The following is a 16,959-nucleotide window of genomic DNA, read 5'->3' as shown; positions in this document are numbered from 1 at the left end:
TATGTTGAAATCCTAATTCCCAATTTGATGGTATTAGGAGGTGGGGTCTTTGGGAGGTGATTAGGACAGGATCGTGGCCTCATGACTGAGATTAGCACCTTTATAAAAGAGACCACAGACAGCTTCCTTGCCCTTTCCACCATGTGAGACACCATCTATGAACCAACAAGCAGGCCCTCACCAAACACTGAATCTGCTGGCACCTTGATCTTGGCCTTCTCGCCTCCAGAACTGTGAGAAATCTGTTGCTTATATAAACAGTACTCTGTTACAACAGCCCAAACTCATTAAGGCATGCATGCCCTGGGAGAAAATACTTTTTTTTTTTTTTTAATTTTATTTATTTATTTTGAGAGAAAGAGCACACACACGAGGAGGGGAGGAGCAGAAAGAGAGGGAGAGAGAGAGAGAATCCCAAGCAGGCTCTGTGCTGTCAGTGCAGAGCCTGACGCAGGGGTCGATATCACAAACCATGAGGTCAGGACCTGAGCCGAAATGAAGAGTTGGACGCTCAACCGACTGAGCCACCCAGGAGCCCCTGGGAGAAGACATTTTAAACACATAAATCCAACAAAGAGCTCCTATTCACAATTCATATCAGCAATTCCTATAAATCGTAAGAAAAAAACAGATACCAAACTAAAAATAGGCAAGATTTATATGTAGAATCTTAAAAACAAACAAAGCAATATAAATGAACAAAATACAAACCAACCAACCTCACAGAGAGAGATCATTTTTGTGGTTACTGGAGACAGAGCATGGAAGGAGGGAGGAGGACAGCTGAAGATGGTTAAAAGGTACAAACGTCCAGTTATAAGATAACACTACTGAACAGTATATTTGAAAGCTGCTGAGAGAGTAGAGCTTCAAACTTTCCTTTCTTTCTTTTTTTAGTTTCTATATGAGATAACAGATGCTCATTAAGCTTACTGTGGTGATCATTTCATAATATATGGAAGTCTAGTCATGCTGCACACCTTACACAGTGTTGCATGTCAATTATATCTCAATAAAACTGAATGAGAAAAATAAAAGCCAAAGATAATGAAAACAAAGAGGCAAGATTTGAGCAAGAACTTCACAATAAGGGGATACCCAAACTCACAACAAGAAAATGGAGAGGTGCTCAGCATCACTAGTCAACAGAGAACGACAAATTAAAACCACAACGATATATCATAATACCCCCACCAAAGGCTAAAATTAAAGACTTAACACTAGCAACCACTGGCAAGGATGTGGAGCAACGAAAACTCTCATTACTGGTGAGACTATAAACCAAAATAACCACTCTGGTCAACTGTATGGCATTAGCTACCAAAGCTAAATATACGGGTACATACAATCCAGTAATCCCACTCCTGAGTGCCTCTGTCTGCCAAAAACCAAGTATGTGAATACTCGTAGCAGCTTGCTTTGAATGCCTGAACCTAGCAACAGCTCAAATGCCCATAAAGAGTAGAACATACAAGTTTTGGTATTTTCCTCCAAAGAACTATGTAGCATGAAAAAGAATACGCTGCTGCCATATGTAAAAACAAAGATGCATTTCATAGATGTAATGATGGGAAAGGCATCAGATATAAATGAGTACATGCTGTAAAATTCCCATTTTATGAAGCTGAAAAGCAGGCAAAACTGATCTATGGTGATAGACATAAGGGGGTGGGGGGATATTTCTTGAGATGATGGTGGGATTAGCTAAAAAGAAGCATAGAAGAGCTAACAAGTGCTCGAGCAAAAATCTTGATCTTGATGGTAGCCAAATGTGCATATTCACATAAAAATATCATTAAGCCAGACACTTCAGATCTATCTGTGCACTCTGCCCAATACCTCCACGGAACACAACTGGTCCCCTTTGATTACCAATCCCACTTTAGAAAATTTATCCTGCAGATTTTCTATTAAATGTGCAAACTAATATCGTGCACGGCAATTACTAGAAACAAAAGAGAGGAATACCTAAATAAATCATGGTAGGGGCATAAATAATATTCAACAGTAAAAAAGAATGAGGAAGATATAGAAAGATTTCTGAAAGGAGATTTAGTAGAGCGATTAAGAACACAGATTTCTGGACTCTGAATTCAAATCTCAATTGCGACACTAACTTTATCAAGTTGGGCGGTGCTTAACCTCGCTATGCCTCAGGTTCTCCATCTGTCAACTGGGGGTAATGATAATAGTATTAGACCTTGTGAGGTAGCTCTGATGACCAAATAAGTTGATGCATGTAAAGACTTCAGAAGAATGCCCAATACATGAGCACTTAATGAAAATTAGCCACCAGAATCATATCATCCTAAGGTATCATCATAAAGATATCTTTATTATAAGATAAATTGTTCCGTGGACATCATCATCATCATTAGATACACAGAAAAAAAGCATGGCCTGAAACAACATTTGCAGCATGCAGCCTTCATGTAAAAATGGAAGAAAAGAGGACTACCTATTCATTTTGTTTCAACATACATGAACATCTCTTCAACAACAGGAAAGAAACTTTTATTAGTGGCAGGTTACCTATTTGGTGCAGAATGACTGTGATGGGGGAGAGGGGTGGAGGTCAAGTTTTCACTCTACATTAATGTGCAGAAATAATCAAAACATTTGATCTGTGTGAATGTAGAACCTATTTAAGAATTATAAAGAAAAAAAACCCAACGGTGCTAACATTCACGTTCAGTTATAGAGTAGACAAAGCTGTAGTTTGCTTTCATTCAGCAAGTTTTATACAAAGATTCAAACCTGCACTAGAAAGACGTAAAAACAAATGAGTACTCTTTAGTTTCATGTATTTCTGTGTGAATACGGTAACAAAAAGGAATCAAGGCACTGAGGTTATTACACATTTTTGTGCCTATCACCGACTAAAGTATTAAGTGCTATGTAAATTGTCTGACCCTACTCATCGCCTCCTGGCTATTCAGGTTTTTTTGTCTCCTACTCACCCCAACTTCTAGGAATCTTCCTGCCTCAATTCCTATTTTTCGGATCATATAATTCCAACAAACCCAATTTCTATGTAAGTTTTTTCTCTCCCATCAAGACTGAGGATAGACACGATTGGTTACCACAGGACATCTACTAAATCAAACTACGGTATCTATTCCAGATTTGCAAACCAATATATTCTTTCTGTCTCATTTTTTTAAATACAAAGTTATTTAAAACCAGATCAGAAAAAAGATTTTTAATGCCGAATTAGGAATTTAGATTTTCTCTATAAAGCCATGTATTTTAAGACAGTTTTCAAGAAAAATAGGATTTTATCTATTATTCAAAATAGTGTCAGGTAAGGAAAAAAGATGCTGCCTTCCATTATTTTGAAGACACCACTTTTATCTTAGACATATATTTACTTAAGAATAGGTATAATTTAATTAGCTCTGCCTTTATGTTTAATTAGCAACTCTAAAAATCCCATATACTAACTTTATTATAATTTTGTCAATAATTTCAGATACATTTCACTTTGCAGCCTCTAGATGGCACAGTTATATTTTTAAAAAGCAAAAGAAAGGGATATTCTGTGAAAATAGAAAAATATCTCAATACTGTATTTTAGCTTTAAATAAGAACTGTGTATTACATTTTTTAAAAGATGAAAAGCATGAAAGATAAAATAGCTTATTCTTTCTAGAAAAGGATTATACCAATTTAAATAGTTTAGAAGAACAACTAAGGAAGTTAAAAATAGATGCTTTAAACTAGTATTAAGTAAAAATAAAAGTTTCACACGTGCAGTATCATGTCATTAACAGTGAAGCTTATAAAATGCCTTTTGTGTGTGTTTTGTTTCATTTATTTTACCCAACTTTTTCTGATTATTATATAAAGTTCAGACAATGCTGTATCTCTAGTATTTTTCCTCCAGTACTTTCTAGTTTCATGTTATTTTATAATCAAAACCTGAATGACAACACTTTCAAAGTGAAAGAAAATGCTTCATACGTTAATTAATGCTTCATGCTTTAATGTGAAAGGTTACTACAAAATAATAAAATGTGAACTTACAGACACCAGACTTACAGACATCAAACATCTTCTATTTGTCAGAAGCCTAAACTTATCAACAAGAACCATGCACAAGAAAAGGATCAATGACTTAAACAAATATGGCTGAGTCTGACTAGTGTAGACTCTATCCACCGTCAGCCAAGCTAAATAACCCACATATTAATGGAGGTCACTGAAAGACCATCTTTACGCCCTGCTGAACAATATAGTCACTCCTCTACGTGTCTGACCAGCCACTGGGTAAGTATATGCTTAGCAGAGGTACAAAGAAAAAAACAAAAAAGGAGTTCAGGAAAATTTATCCTACTTCAAGCTTGCTTCAAGATCACTTCTAGTGGTAAATGCACATTTGTTAAGAAAAGAAGAATTTACAAAAATTAAGATATATCATGTTTCGGCGTGCCTGGGTGGCTCAGTCGGTTAAGCATCCGACTTCAGCTCAGGTCATGGTCTCACGGCTCATGAGTTCAAGCCCCGTGTCGGGCTCTGTGCAGACAGCTCAGAGCCTGGAGCCTGTTTCAGATTCTGTGTCTCCCTCTCTCTCTGCCCTCCCCTGCTCGTGCTTTGTCTCTGTCTCAAAAATAAACATTAAAAAAAATTTTTTTTAAGATATATCACGTTTCGAGATCACTCAGCTTTGATACAATATTGTCTAGATAACAGATTCAGAGCTGGGGGCAGGAACATAAACATAAGCTTCCTCACTCCCAGGCTAGTCCTGTATGACTTCTTGGAAATGCCTTTCAGATTCGTAAGTAATTCCTTCTACTGTTCTCCAAATCCATGTGTACTACTCCATTTGTATACTGTAATATAAAAAATACAAATAGCATGGCTAATTTCACAATTATCAGCTCAGGAATCCGACTCACTTAGGTAAGTCACTAATAATAAGACCTGTTCCTACACATTCATATACACATCGATATACATCCATACATTTTAGTTTCTCTGAGACTAAAGAAACTGGCTACCAAAGACTGACAGGTAGGAACAGTGGTAAGTAACAGAAAACAACAGCAGCTTGATTAGCATTAAAAGTGAAAAGGCCTTAACTATGTCAATACCGTCAGTTACAGTAACTAAACAGAAACTGCCACTGTTACTCTAAATTGAAGAGTCTAAAAATTATGATGTATAGTGGAAGAAGGTGCACGATGGCAAAAAAGGAAAATCCCTCACTATCCACTGTGTATCTCTGGGCAAATGAGTCACTCTTTCCTGGTGAAGAGTTAGACTCTATAGACCCAAATGTCTCCAAATTTTCAGAAGGTCAAAGTTTAGTTGAACTGTCTCACTTATAAAGTTTACTGAAAATCCCTGTAACCAAATTCAATCCCACACACTGCATTTCGTAGTAACTTAATTTCCCTTTAAACTCAGAATTACACCAAGTATCACCCCTTAACTATAGGTAACAATTTATGTTAAAAGTTCTTTTTAAAAAATCTTCATTTAACTACGCATAGGGAAAAAAATGAGGAAATTTAGTGTTTATGTGCATAAAGTTAACAACTGCCGTACCATTAAAACTGCATAGTTACTAAGGGAGTTGCACTGCATGGTGGTGATATTTTCATCCGAGTAGAGTATATAGCACCCATCTGACTTCCAGCCTCCTTGTCCATTCAGCAAATCGAAATCCCACTGGGCGGCCACAGCATCTGCTCCGTGGGCGATTCGACGCAGTGTCACATTAACAGGGATGTGGTGGGTATCTACATTCACACCATCTGGAGGAAACGGGAAATAACAATATTTCTGAAACAAACTTCATAAACAATAAAATGTCAGCTTACACTCTAATGGGTACTCTGCAGTGTCTTTTTTCACTAGTGACTCATTAAAATGAGAAGGAACAGAATTAAGCACTTTCAGGTACAGTGTATCATTAAAGTCACATTGTCCAGCAACTCCAGGGTAACATATGCCTACGTAACAAACCTATTTTGGTGAGGATCACTGGGGTAACCACCGTACGCCGTTTTCCATCATCAGCCAAATTTGTTGAATTCCCAGTGGCTGGGAAAAGCTTTCCGTTGCGGAACGCGAGGAGTTGAAGCTTGTAGAGAGAGTCATCAGTTGGTCTGACTTCCCTTTTTTGCTTTGGTGAGAAAAGGGAAGGAGGAAGCTGAATGGAAGCTTCCACGATAGTATTCTGAATACACACAAAAACAAAAGCAAAGAAAGGTTGCCACATTAGCACGCAGAAACCAGGAAGAATATTTTAGACAGCTACGAATGTTTCCTATTTGTACACTGAACCATTTCTTAAAATGTATACATATGAAATTTAATAGTTAAAATAACTTATCGGTTAAGTGAAGTATCTGAACACCACACAAAAGCACAGAGGAAAAGAAGCGTAAAAGACAGAGAAATGGGAACTATAGTTCAAAGAGTTGAAGTAGTAAATAAGGAATTATTTCCAACTACAAAGTGAATTTTCCCATGATAACACATACTGCTGAAGTCGATGCATTAAACAGATCAGGGACCTCAGTGATCACTCTTTGCATCAATTTTATAATGATCAATTACAGAAATAAGCACCAATGCAGCATATCACAAATCTGAGTTTAATTAATTTGGACTTACGGAACTCTAAAGGTGATTTATGACGGATTCGAACTGTCAAACAACAACAAAAAAAGAAATTCTACAGACTTAATAGAAATAGATTCAAACAAACTCTCATTTTAGCAGAAGCATCCCTGAGACTAAGAAACACATCCTGTTGGAAAAAACACAGTAACAAATAGAAGAGCTAGTAATGCTGGCTGATCGTGGAGTGTTTTACAGGATTTTTAAATTATAAATTTCTCGGCATTCAATAAAAAATAAATTCATATGCCAGGCAGGCAAATAATTAACCATCTGAAAAAAATCCCTATTTTAAGAATTTATCACAAAGTTTTTCTCTTGGCATCAATCTCTCTCCAATCCAATGTCCACGCTATCAACAGAATTTCCTCTTAAGAAATACATCTCAGGGGGCACCTGGGTGGCTCAGTCGGTTAAACGTCCGACTTCGGCTCAGGTCATGATCTCACGGTCCGTGAGTTCGAGCCCCGCATCGGGCTCTGTGCTGACAGCTCAGAGCCTGGAGCCTATTTCAGATTCTGTGTCTCCCTCTCTCTGACCCTCCCCCGTTCATGCTCTGTCTCTCTCTGTCTCAAAAATAATAAATAAACATTAAAAAAAAAATTAAAAAAAAAAAAAAGAAATACATCTCAGGGGCGCCTGGGTGGCTCAGCTGGTTACGTGTTGGCCTCGGCTCGGGTCATGATCTCATGGTTCACGAGTTCGAGCCCTCTCTCTCTGTCTCTCCCCTGCTCACACTCTCTCTCTCAAAAATAAATAACATTAAAAATTAAAATATATATATACATCTGACCTTGTTATTTTAAAGAACACCTTGGCTCTCCAATGTTTAGGGATCACTGCCCCCAACTGTAAGTACATCATATAATTTGGCTAAAATCTACATCTCAAATTCACCTTCTAAAATCCCCTATATCTCCACCTTGAATTTTTCGATCTTCAAGATTTCATATGTGTTTTATGCCACTGTGTGTGCTGTACGTGCCAGGACCCCTTGCTGAAATGCTCTACCATTCTTTTGTCTGGACAACTCTTGAAGTGGGCAAATCTGATTTCTAGCAAGATCAAAGATGGCCCAGGGTTAAGAGCGGTTGACAGCCAGGAGAAAGACATCCTTAAAAGGGGGCTTTTTTGGATGATTAATTACATGACTCCCTATCACACTGCTTTTCCAGTTAGCTGCTCCCTCTTGTGGCCTCATGCGGGATTCTGCACACACATCTCATTGCTAGTATGTGCGCTTTTCACAGTGTAACTCACTGTCTGCCCCTTTAACCAGAGTAGCAGGATTTTTGAGTACAGATAATCTCCCTTATGTTTCTGGACCCTCTACACTAATAATAGTTCCTGGCACTTGTATCGGTAAAAGTAACCCATCGTTTGTAAAACTAACAAAAGTCTGTGTGGCATGATTGTATTTTTAAAAAAGGATCTATTTAAGCAAGTGATTAACTTTAAAATTAGTTTTTAACTGCTGTGCTTAGAACAATCTTGGAGCACACTGGACACACACAAATGTCTGTTGAATAAAGTATTTTGAAAAGTATGAATAATGGAAGTTTGAATATTTCTTTTGAATGGAAGATGCCAAGAAGGTATTTGGTAGAAATACTCTAAGAGGGGCACCCGGGTGGCACAGTCGGTTAAGCGGCCGACTTAGGCTCAGGTCATGATCTCACAGTTCACGAGTTCAGGCCCCGTGTCGGGCTCTGTGCTGACAGCTTAGAGCCTGGAGCCTGCTTCAGATTCTGTGTCTCCCTCTCTCTGTTCCTCCCCTGCTCATGCTCTGTCCTCTCTCTCTCTCTCAAAAATAAACAAACATTAAAAAAAAAAATATTTTGCCTAAGAAAAATACACAAAAAGGTTTCTACTGTTCTCACTTAAAAATATAACCTGATAGAGAAACAAAGTTTCTTATAAATTCACTCTCTAATCTAGTAAATTTCTACTATGTATGTAACTTTATCTTAAATAGGTGTGCAGAAAAAAGGGAAATACATCAACAGATCGATTAGTTAAAAGGTCAAATTCCTGATAAAGCGTTACATACTGGACATTTATTAAAACTTGAGAACTATAAAATTCAATAATATAGTTTTGTTGTGAACACAAAATGACTCAAAAAGCACAGGTCTCTGGGTAAGCATTACTTATGGTATATCAAATTAATTTTAAAAAGAAGACATACTGACATTTTCTGAAAGAGCTGAAAAAAAGGAAATGACATCTATAATTTCTAGCAGTGAGAAAATGTTTTCTATCCAAGTTTAAACTTGTAAAACCATCCAAACAACAACAAATAATAAAAACTCAGAGGAGTAAGAACAAATCGTTGACAGATGAAAGCTACATATTCAAGGCTGTACATACTGTAGCTTCTGAAATATCCTTTAAAGTCCAATAAGGAATATTGTTAAATATTATCACAGGTGACCTGGGATGGAGAGGGGACGGTTAGGGGTGCCCGAAAAGCTGTATCAGAATGTCTGGATTTTTATAGGAAGAATATAATATTTGTATATTTAATTTCCTTAAAAGAAGTGATCACTTATTATGGCAAAGCTGTAAATCTAATGAAAACAATCACTGAGAAACACTCATTTGTTACATTTACCATGATTTTTACCTTTTGCCGCTGACTGTCATTCCATTTAACCCTCTGTTCATTTTTAAATGTATGGATTGCAGCAATAGAAAGATATACACATGGGCAATTAGAGCTAATAAATTAGAAAAACCTCTCTTACAACCCTTTGGGAAATACCGTATATGTTTTTGGCGTCTAATTTTTATTACTGCAGATCATATGCCAACCCTGGGGAAAAGAACATAGGATCTGAAATAAGAAACCAGGATACGGGTCCCAGCCTCACCACTTAGTGGCCACTTAACACTGCACAATTTTGTTTATACTCTCTGGGTCTCATCTGTCACAGGCAGCTAATGATCTTTCTAACAAACGGTTGTAAGGACCACATGGGATCATGACCATGAAAAGCATAAGAGGCCACATCACTGTGGGTGGTATTTTTATTACTCTTACTACCGCAGTGTGGCGAATGGTTATCTGGAGTCTGGGGAAACAGAAAACGTCTTCAAGTAACTGACTTCCCAGCAATAATCTAGAACCTCATCATATTTTGACTTCTACAATTCACTTTTAGTATTAATACTAAAAATCGACCAAATATGAACACACATAAAATTAATGTTATCACAGAGCTCTTACTATTGTGTTGGCAAAATTCATGTATATTTCCCTATTTACAAGATATTAAGTCAAGAAGAACGTTAAGTATCATAAAGGATGTCAACTCCAATACTTCCATTGGATCTTAACATCTTTCCTTATGAAACAACCCGAACGTCTGCCACTGTGTAATTAGCAAGTTAAAATTTTCTGAAATCCTAACTTTGTTCAATTCTGCGGAATTCTAACACAAATTTGAATAAGTCAGAGAGGCACCACCTGCCTTAAAACAAGAAAATACTAATTGATTCATACTGTCTTAACTATCTACTCCCTTGATTTTAAAGATAGATATGATACACTCCAATTTTTTTATGAATAATTAGTTATTAACTACATACCACTTTTTGATTATCTCACTGCTAAAGATTAACAGGAATTATGTTTGACTTCAGAATGAAGTTTTTATTAACTGGCTTTCCTTGCTAATTAAGCTTTGGCTGTTAAATTTTATTCAACAGTATTTATTGGATATTTTGTTACTCTGTAGTGGGCACTGTGCAGGATCTGTAGATAAACAATGAATAAGCCACGGACACTAACTCAAATATTGATAATCGAACAGGGGAGAGATAACAACAATAAAACAATAATAAGAACTAACATTTATTAAGGGCTTACTCTGTGCTGGACACTACTGTAAATGTCTACATATTTGCCTCCTTCAATCCTCCAAGTAACCCTTTGATTTAGCTACTGTTTCCTGACGCCTATGTAACAAATGAGGAACTGACATTCAGAGAGGTGAAGGTGCTTGCTCAAGTTTGCACAGCTGTTAAGTTAGGGAGCAGAAAGACAACGTCTGGCTGCAGAGACCAAATTCTTTGTCACCATATCCCGTGGCTTCTCAGTCTAACTCAGCTCACCATAGTATCAGCTTTGAATTATTCTGGAGAACAGACGAAGCACTATGGAACAAACAGGCGGTGATGAATTCTCAGGAAGAGAAGGAAGGTACAATTTGCATGGAGTCTTAGAAACAGAGTAGCAAGGCTTTCACCAGGCAGAAGTGAGAAAGAGGGTGGGGTGGGAAAGGGGGCAGAAAGGAGGGCAGGGGGCCCGAAGACATACACCACTGGTGTGGAAAGTTAGAGAACCTCAGTTGGGGTCTCGGACAAGGGAAACATGGGATGCGCAAGAAAAACTGATTTCTAAATTCCAGTCGAGGAAAGTTTACAGAACCAATTCTTCCAGACTACATTACAACTGAATTCAAAACACCAGCAATTTCTAAAAGCTCTTAGCAGATTATCGAAAAACAGATACTGTTGGGAGAGCTAATATAATCTGTTATGGCACCGACAGGAGAAGGAAGCATTTGGTTAAGAAAAAAGAACAGATGTGGTGCTGTAAGAGTCCAAGGACAACTAATTCAGTCTCCACCTGGCCGGCCCGCATTGGTGCTCACTGGTGACTCAAGCACTCTGCCCTCAAGCAAGCTTCAGCCTCCCGTGTAGGAGGTGAGAAAACCATTTGGCCCCTGTGTGTAACATGCAATGACAAAGAGATGCACAGAATGTGACAAAGTACGGAGAAATAAAGGAGATAAGGGTGGGAGAGGATAGACAGGACGGTATTAGGGAAGATTTCTTGAAGGCAGTATTTCTGCATGCACAACCAAATTGCTGAGAAGGGGAAGGGGAGGAGCCAGGAATCCTAGCAGAAGAATTAGCATGAGACTGACCTAATAGGCTGGGAGAGGAACCATGGGGGGTTGGTTGTTAGTGGACAGAAGAAAGGAGGCAGGAAAAAAGATGGCGCAGGAGGGCAGATAAATGCCAGAGGATGAAGCTCCCTGGCAGCCAGCTTCCAGAGAGACATGAAGAGTATTTATCAGAGGATACGCGAGATAAATTTCCATGTTGGGTAGATCCAGGGATAATGCTAGTAACAACATTAACCAGGTGAAATGACACGGACACAGACAACTTGAACAGCCTCTGCAAACAGGAAGACTCCTGGAGACCCTCTGCTCTGCGGCCCTGGAACTTGTTACTAAAGGGTGGACAGACTAGGAGGTGTTCCCAGAAGGCCCAGCAGGGCTGAGGAGCCGCTCAGGGAACTGGCACGACAGCTCTCTGGTAGAGGGTAGGAAAGTATTTCAGTACTTTACTGTCATGGTTGAATTGCTACATGCTTGCTGAATGCCAGCCCTAGGTAGACAATCTATATAAGGAGGATGGATTTTTAAGGAAGAGCCTGTTGACCCAAAGACTAAATAGGAAGCCACAACGGTTTAGGTAATCTAGAAGTCCAAACCAGGCTGTGATGGTAGTAAAGACAGAAGGACAGCGATTGAAGAAATATATAAAAAGCAATTTAACGGGGCGCCTGGGTGGCTCAGTTGGTTAAGCGTCCGACTTCAGTTCAGGTCATGATCTCTGGGTCCATGAGTTCGAGCCTCGCGTCGGGCTCTGGGCTGACGGCTCAGAGCCTGGAGCCTGTTTCAGATTCTGTGTCTCCCTCTCTCTCTGCCCCTCCCCCGTTCATGCTCTGTCTCTCTCTGTCTCAAAAATAAATTAAAAAACGTTAAAAAAAAAAAAATAAAAATAAAAAGCAATTCAAGAAGCTCCTATTGCTAACGGAAAACTTCCTTGTTATAGGTTTAACTTTGTATGTTAGCATATTCTCCCATTCAAAAGTATATACATGGTATCTAGTTAGTATATGCAAGGCTTTAAAAAAAAAGGAAAAAGACATGCATAAAGAGTAAAAACCGCCCTAGTGTAAAGTTACAAATGTAGTTTCCTGTTACAGTCTAAAGCATTTTGCTCTGTTGACGTTACAATTTTTAACTAATTTTGTGTCACGAAGCACAGACTCCCTTTTCACTCGGTTTAATCATGTCCACCAAAGAAGCATGAATAATAGTGTAATGTGTCCTTGGTTTCTGGCCACAGATGATCTTAAAAGGATAGAATAGTATGAAATTGACAAATCTGAGTGTGTTCATTTAAAGCTTTCGACTTTGGCAGGTAGAAGCTCTCCTTACCCAGAGGGGTAGCTTGTGAAATTGATGAAATGTAGGGTTTCATCATTTGTAATCCCTTTCTACCAGCTCTGATCATCTAAGATAGAAGGGTTCATCAATTTTAAGTGCTCCTCAAAGGCACATGCCTTTCTCTCTCGGGTGTGTGTGCGATGCTGTTTCTCTGCCTTCTGTGGTATGTTTTACCAACGAAAAACACAACAAGGAAAGGAACAGGTCTGCAGAAGCAATGCTGGGTGCATTGAGTACCCTCACAGAACCAAGAGTAACAAATAAATCTTGCGAATTTTCCTCTGAGTATATTATATCAAGTAAATATATTATCACTAGACATTCTGGCCTGGTTGAGATTGTCCTGGGAAGTGGGGGAAGTTGGACTGCTTCTAAATTCAGCAAGCTGGCTCTCCTTATGGAGGTCACCAATAGCAAGGTGTAACAAAATACATTAATATTCTTTCTTTTTTCTTCTTTTCTTTGTTTTCTCTTCTTTTCTTTCTTTCATTCAATATTTACTGAGTGCCCATATTCATTCATTCATTCACTCATTCAATATTTGCTGAGTGCCCATATTCATTCATTCATTCAATATTTGCTGAGTGCCCATATTCATTCATTCAATATTTACTGAGCGCCCATATTCATTCATTCATTCATTCAATATTTGCTGAGTGCCTGTATTCGCTCATTCATTCATTATTTACTGAGTGCCCATATTCATTCATTCATTCATTCATTCATTCAATATTTACTGAGTGCCCATATTCATTCATTCATTCAATATTTACTGAGTGCCCATATTCATTCATTCATTCATTCATTCATTCATTCATTCATTCAATATTTACTGAATGCCCACAATGTACCAGGACACCTAACACCTATTTGATCAATTACTATGCAGCCATTAAAGTGAATGGAATATTGTTTGTGAGATAATTCAGGGACAAGCCAGAAACAAAGAAAGTCCTGTGTCATTAAAATCCACAGACAACACAGCTACACGTGGCCACGCAAAGCTAAATGAAAAAAATGTGGTTTCATTAGGGTGTTAGACTTGGACCTCCACTATTTGCTTCAATGTAGTCTTAATGAAACACATCTAAACCCCAAATTTTAAAACTCAATAAAAATGCTTTTCATTTTGCTTGCTGCAATAAAACACACATTTTCTGAAGACAGATCACATGTTTGCACTTCTTTGCCAAAACTCTTGATATACAGCTTGCCTGATTAAATGCCCAATCTCAAGGCTGGCTTTTCCATTAGGTCCAAGAGGCACAGAGCCAAGGACACACAATACTTTCAGGAGGTCTACGAAATGTTCTCATGTCTTTAAAATCAGGAGCATAAAAATGAACTTTCAGGTCAAAGAAAATGTTCTAATATGTATTAATATATCCATCTTTTTACCAGTGCAGTCATAAAATATAATTTTGATATTTTTGTATAGAGACAGGGTCCAAAGGGCAGAAGTGTCTAGGCCCATGAGAGGCATTACATGTCCCTTCCTGGTCTGAATTTCTTTCAAAACAACAGCAAAAAACAATACCAATACCTACCCCATCCCCAAAATAACTTCTAATTAGGTGATTCTTCAAAGCAAACCATTTTGAGCATTCTAACCTAACAATAAAGAGTCTTAAATGCTTATAAAATGTAACATACCTTTAGGGCCAGACTTGAAAACGTATTTGAAACATTGCACTTAAAGCTCAGTTGCTTATCCAGGTTTCCATCTGGATCCCGCCTCCCATACTCAGAGAGGCCTGTCCGGTCAGAGGCTGCTACCTTCTGGAACACGGTACACGTCATCCCAGTGAAGCCAGCAGCCTTGATGACATAAGCTTCCAGAGCAATATTGGGTGAATACTTCAAAAGTCAAAGAGGAGTTATGAAAGATTTACAGCATGAGGGAAAAGCACTTTCAAAGAGTCTTCAAACAAAAAACACTGTACATAAGCTAGAGGCAAAAAGCTCAAGTTCTTACATAACAAAGACACTGTGTAGGTAACTGGCACATAAAAAAAGATGCTGGAAACAAAAGGATATCCTAATCTAGAAAAATACCAACTGAGAAACATGCTTCGTGGGATGGAGCCCCACATCGGGCTCTGCACTCACACTGTGGAAGCCTGCTTGGGATTCTCTCTCTTCCTCTTTCTCTGCCCCTCCCCTGCTCGTGCTCACTGTTTCAAAATAAATAAACTTTAAAAAAAAAGAATTAAAATAATAAATAAAATAGGGACACCTGGGTGGCTCAGTTGGTTAAGTGTCTGACTTCAGCTCAGGTCATGATCTTGCGATTTGTGGGCTCGAGCCCCATGTCAGGCTCTGTGCTGACAGCTCGGAGCCTGGAGCCTGCTTCAGATTCTGTGTCTCCCTCTCTCTCTGTCCCGCCCCTGCTCACACTCTGTCTCTCTCAAAAATAAACATTAAAAAAAATGCTTAAAAAATAAAATAAAATAATAAATAAGTAAACTTTAAAGAAAAGTGTGTCTTATAAAAAAATCAGCTAGAGAAATCAGTGGACTCGCTTAGTAACACAAGAGGAGTGCTGGGGTTTGGGAAATACACTTTCAAAAGCTGCCTTGTTCTAAGGCGCCTGGCTGGCTCTGTCGGTAGAGCATGTGACTCTTGATCTTGAGATCATGAGTCTGAACCCCAAGTTGAGTGCAGAGATTACTTAAAAAGAAACTTAAAAAAAAAAAGGCAAGGTCCCATTTTAAGTCCCATGTATGGACAAAGTCCTCTTTTGCAGTTTTTTTTAAGCGTAAAACTTATGTGCAAGGTGTGTAAAATCTATCAGGAAGATAAGATACAAATTAAAAAATATAAAAGGCAAAGTAGAATTTGCCAAGCACCATATGTATGGAAGAAAAGAATTGGTGCTCCCTCAAATATTCAAGACTAACAAATTTTTGCATTAGCTTTTGCAACCCAGATGTCACATTGTGAAAACTCTTACTAAATTTGATTACATTTTTTTAAGCTTATTTATTTTTGAGAGAGAGAGCAGGGGAGGGGCAGAGTGAGGCACAAAATCCCAAGCAGGCTCGGCAATGTCAGCGTAGAGCCCAACGTGGGGCTTGAACCCACAAACCGTGACATCATGACCTGAGCTTAGATCAAAAGTTGAATGTTTAATCGACTGAGCCACCCAGGTGCCCCCAACTGTATTTGTTAACAAAGTATGCTCCATTTTTTTATTGACCAAAGACACAAATAATTAAGACAAATATGTGAAACCTCAGTTGAAAGGAAGAAAACAGCCATTTTGAGGTGCCCTGTAAGCTGTATCATTTGATAAGTAGATGCACCATTTCCGGGAACCTTTCCTACCCTTTGAAATGGAGGACAGGCCGCCTGGGGGGGTGCTCAGGTGGTTGAGCGTCCAACTTCAGCTCAGGTCATGATCTCACGGTTCATGAGCTCAAGCCGCAGGTCAGCTCTATGCTGACAGCTCAGAGCCTGGAGCCTGCTTCGAATTCTGTGTCTCCCTCTCTCTCTCTGCCCTTCCCCAATTTGTGCTCTGTATCTCTCTCTCAAAAATAAATAAAAAGCATTAATGTAATACTAAAAAATAAAATAAAAGGAGGGCAAATGCACTATGCACCTTTATTATATCCTTGAGTTCTCCAAAGAACCAATGAAGTTTAGAGAAAGGAAGAAGTTCTTTGAGCTTAGTAAGGCTCAGGCAAGGAATTTAAAATAGATCTAAATGACCAGGGAAGACCAAATGTGGTCATCGAAAATGGTGTGGGGCACCTGGGTGGCTCAGTCGGTTGAGCATCTGACTTCAGCTCAGGTCATGATCTCACGGCCTGTGAGTTAGAGCTCCACGTCAAGCTCTGTGCTGACAGCTTGGAGCCTGGAGCCTGCTTGGGATTCTGTGTCTTCCTCTCTTTCTGCCCCTAACCCACTTGCATTCTGTCTCTGTCTCTCTCAAAAATAAATAAATATTTAAAAAAAAAAATTTTTTTTTTTTAAATATGGCAAGCCAGTTTCCAGTAAGGCCATGTGTCTGAGAGAGAAATTACCCTGAAGTATGTTGTCAGGTCAGTAGCCATGGTAGGCCCACCATTTTATT

At 38.6% G+C, this 16,959-nt stretch overlaps 1 protein-coding gene across 1 annotated transcript in view; it reads right to left on the bottom strand.

Annotated features, from left to right (window-relative positions):
* Positions 1-16,959, bottom strand: part of ADGRA3 (adhesion G protein-coupled receptor A3) — a 134,396-nt gene that overhangs the window by 20,258 nt on the left and 97,179 nt on the right. The window contains exons 12-14 of the mRNA XM_042936795.1: positions 14,538-14,741; positions 5,974-6,187; positions 5,554-5,762 (exon numbers count right to left, since the gene is read on the bottom strand). Of these exons, the coding sequence (XP_042792729.1) occupies positions 5,554-5,762; positions 5,974-6,187; positions 14,538-14,741 (627 nt within the window). The remainder of the gene's footprint in view (positions 1-5,553; positions 5,763-5,973; positions 6,188-14,537; positions 14,742-16,959) is intronic.

This window comes from Panthera leo, chromosome B1, assembly GCF_018350215.1.
Source record: "Panthera leo isolate Ple1 chromosome B1, P.leo_Ple1_pat1.1, whole genome shotgun sequence".
Lineage (NCBI taxonomy): Eukaryota > Metazoa > Chordata > Mammalia > Carnivora > Felidae > Panthera > Panthera leo.
This window is presented reverse-complemented; position numbering and strand designations above follow the sequence as displayed.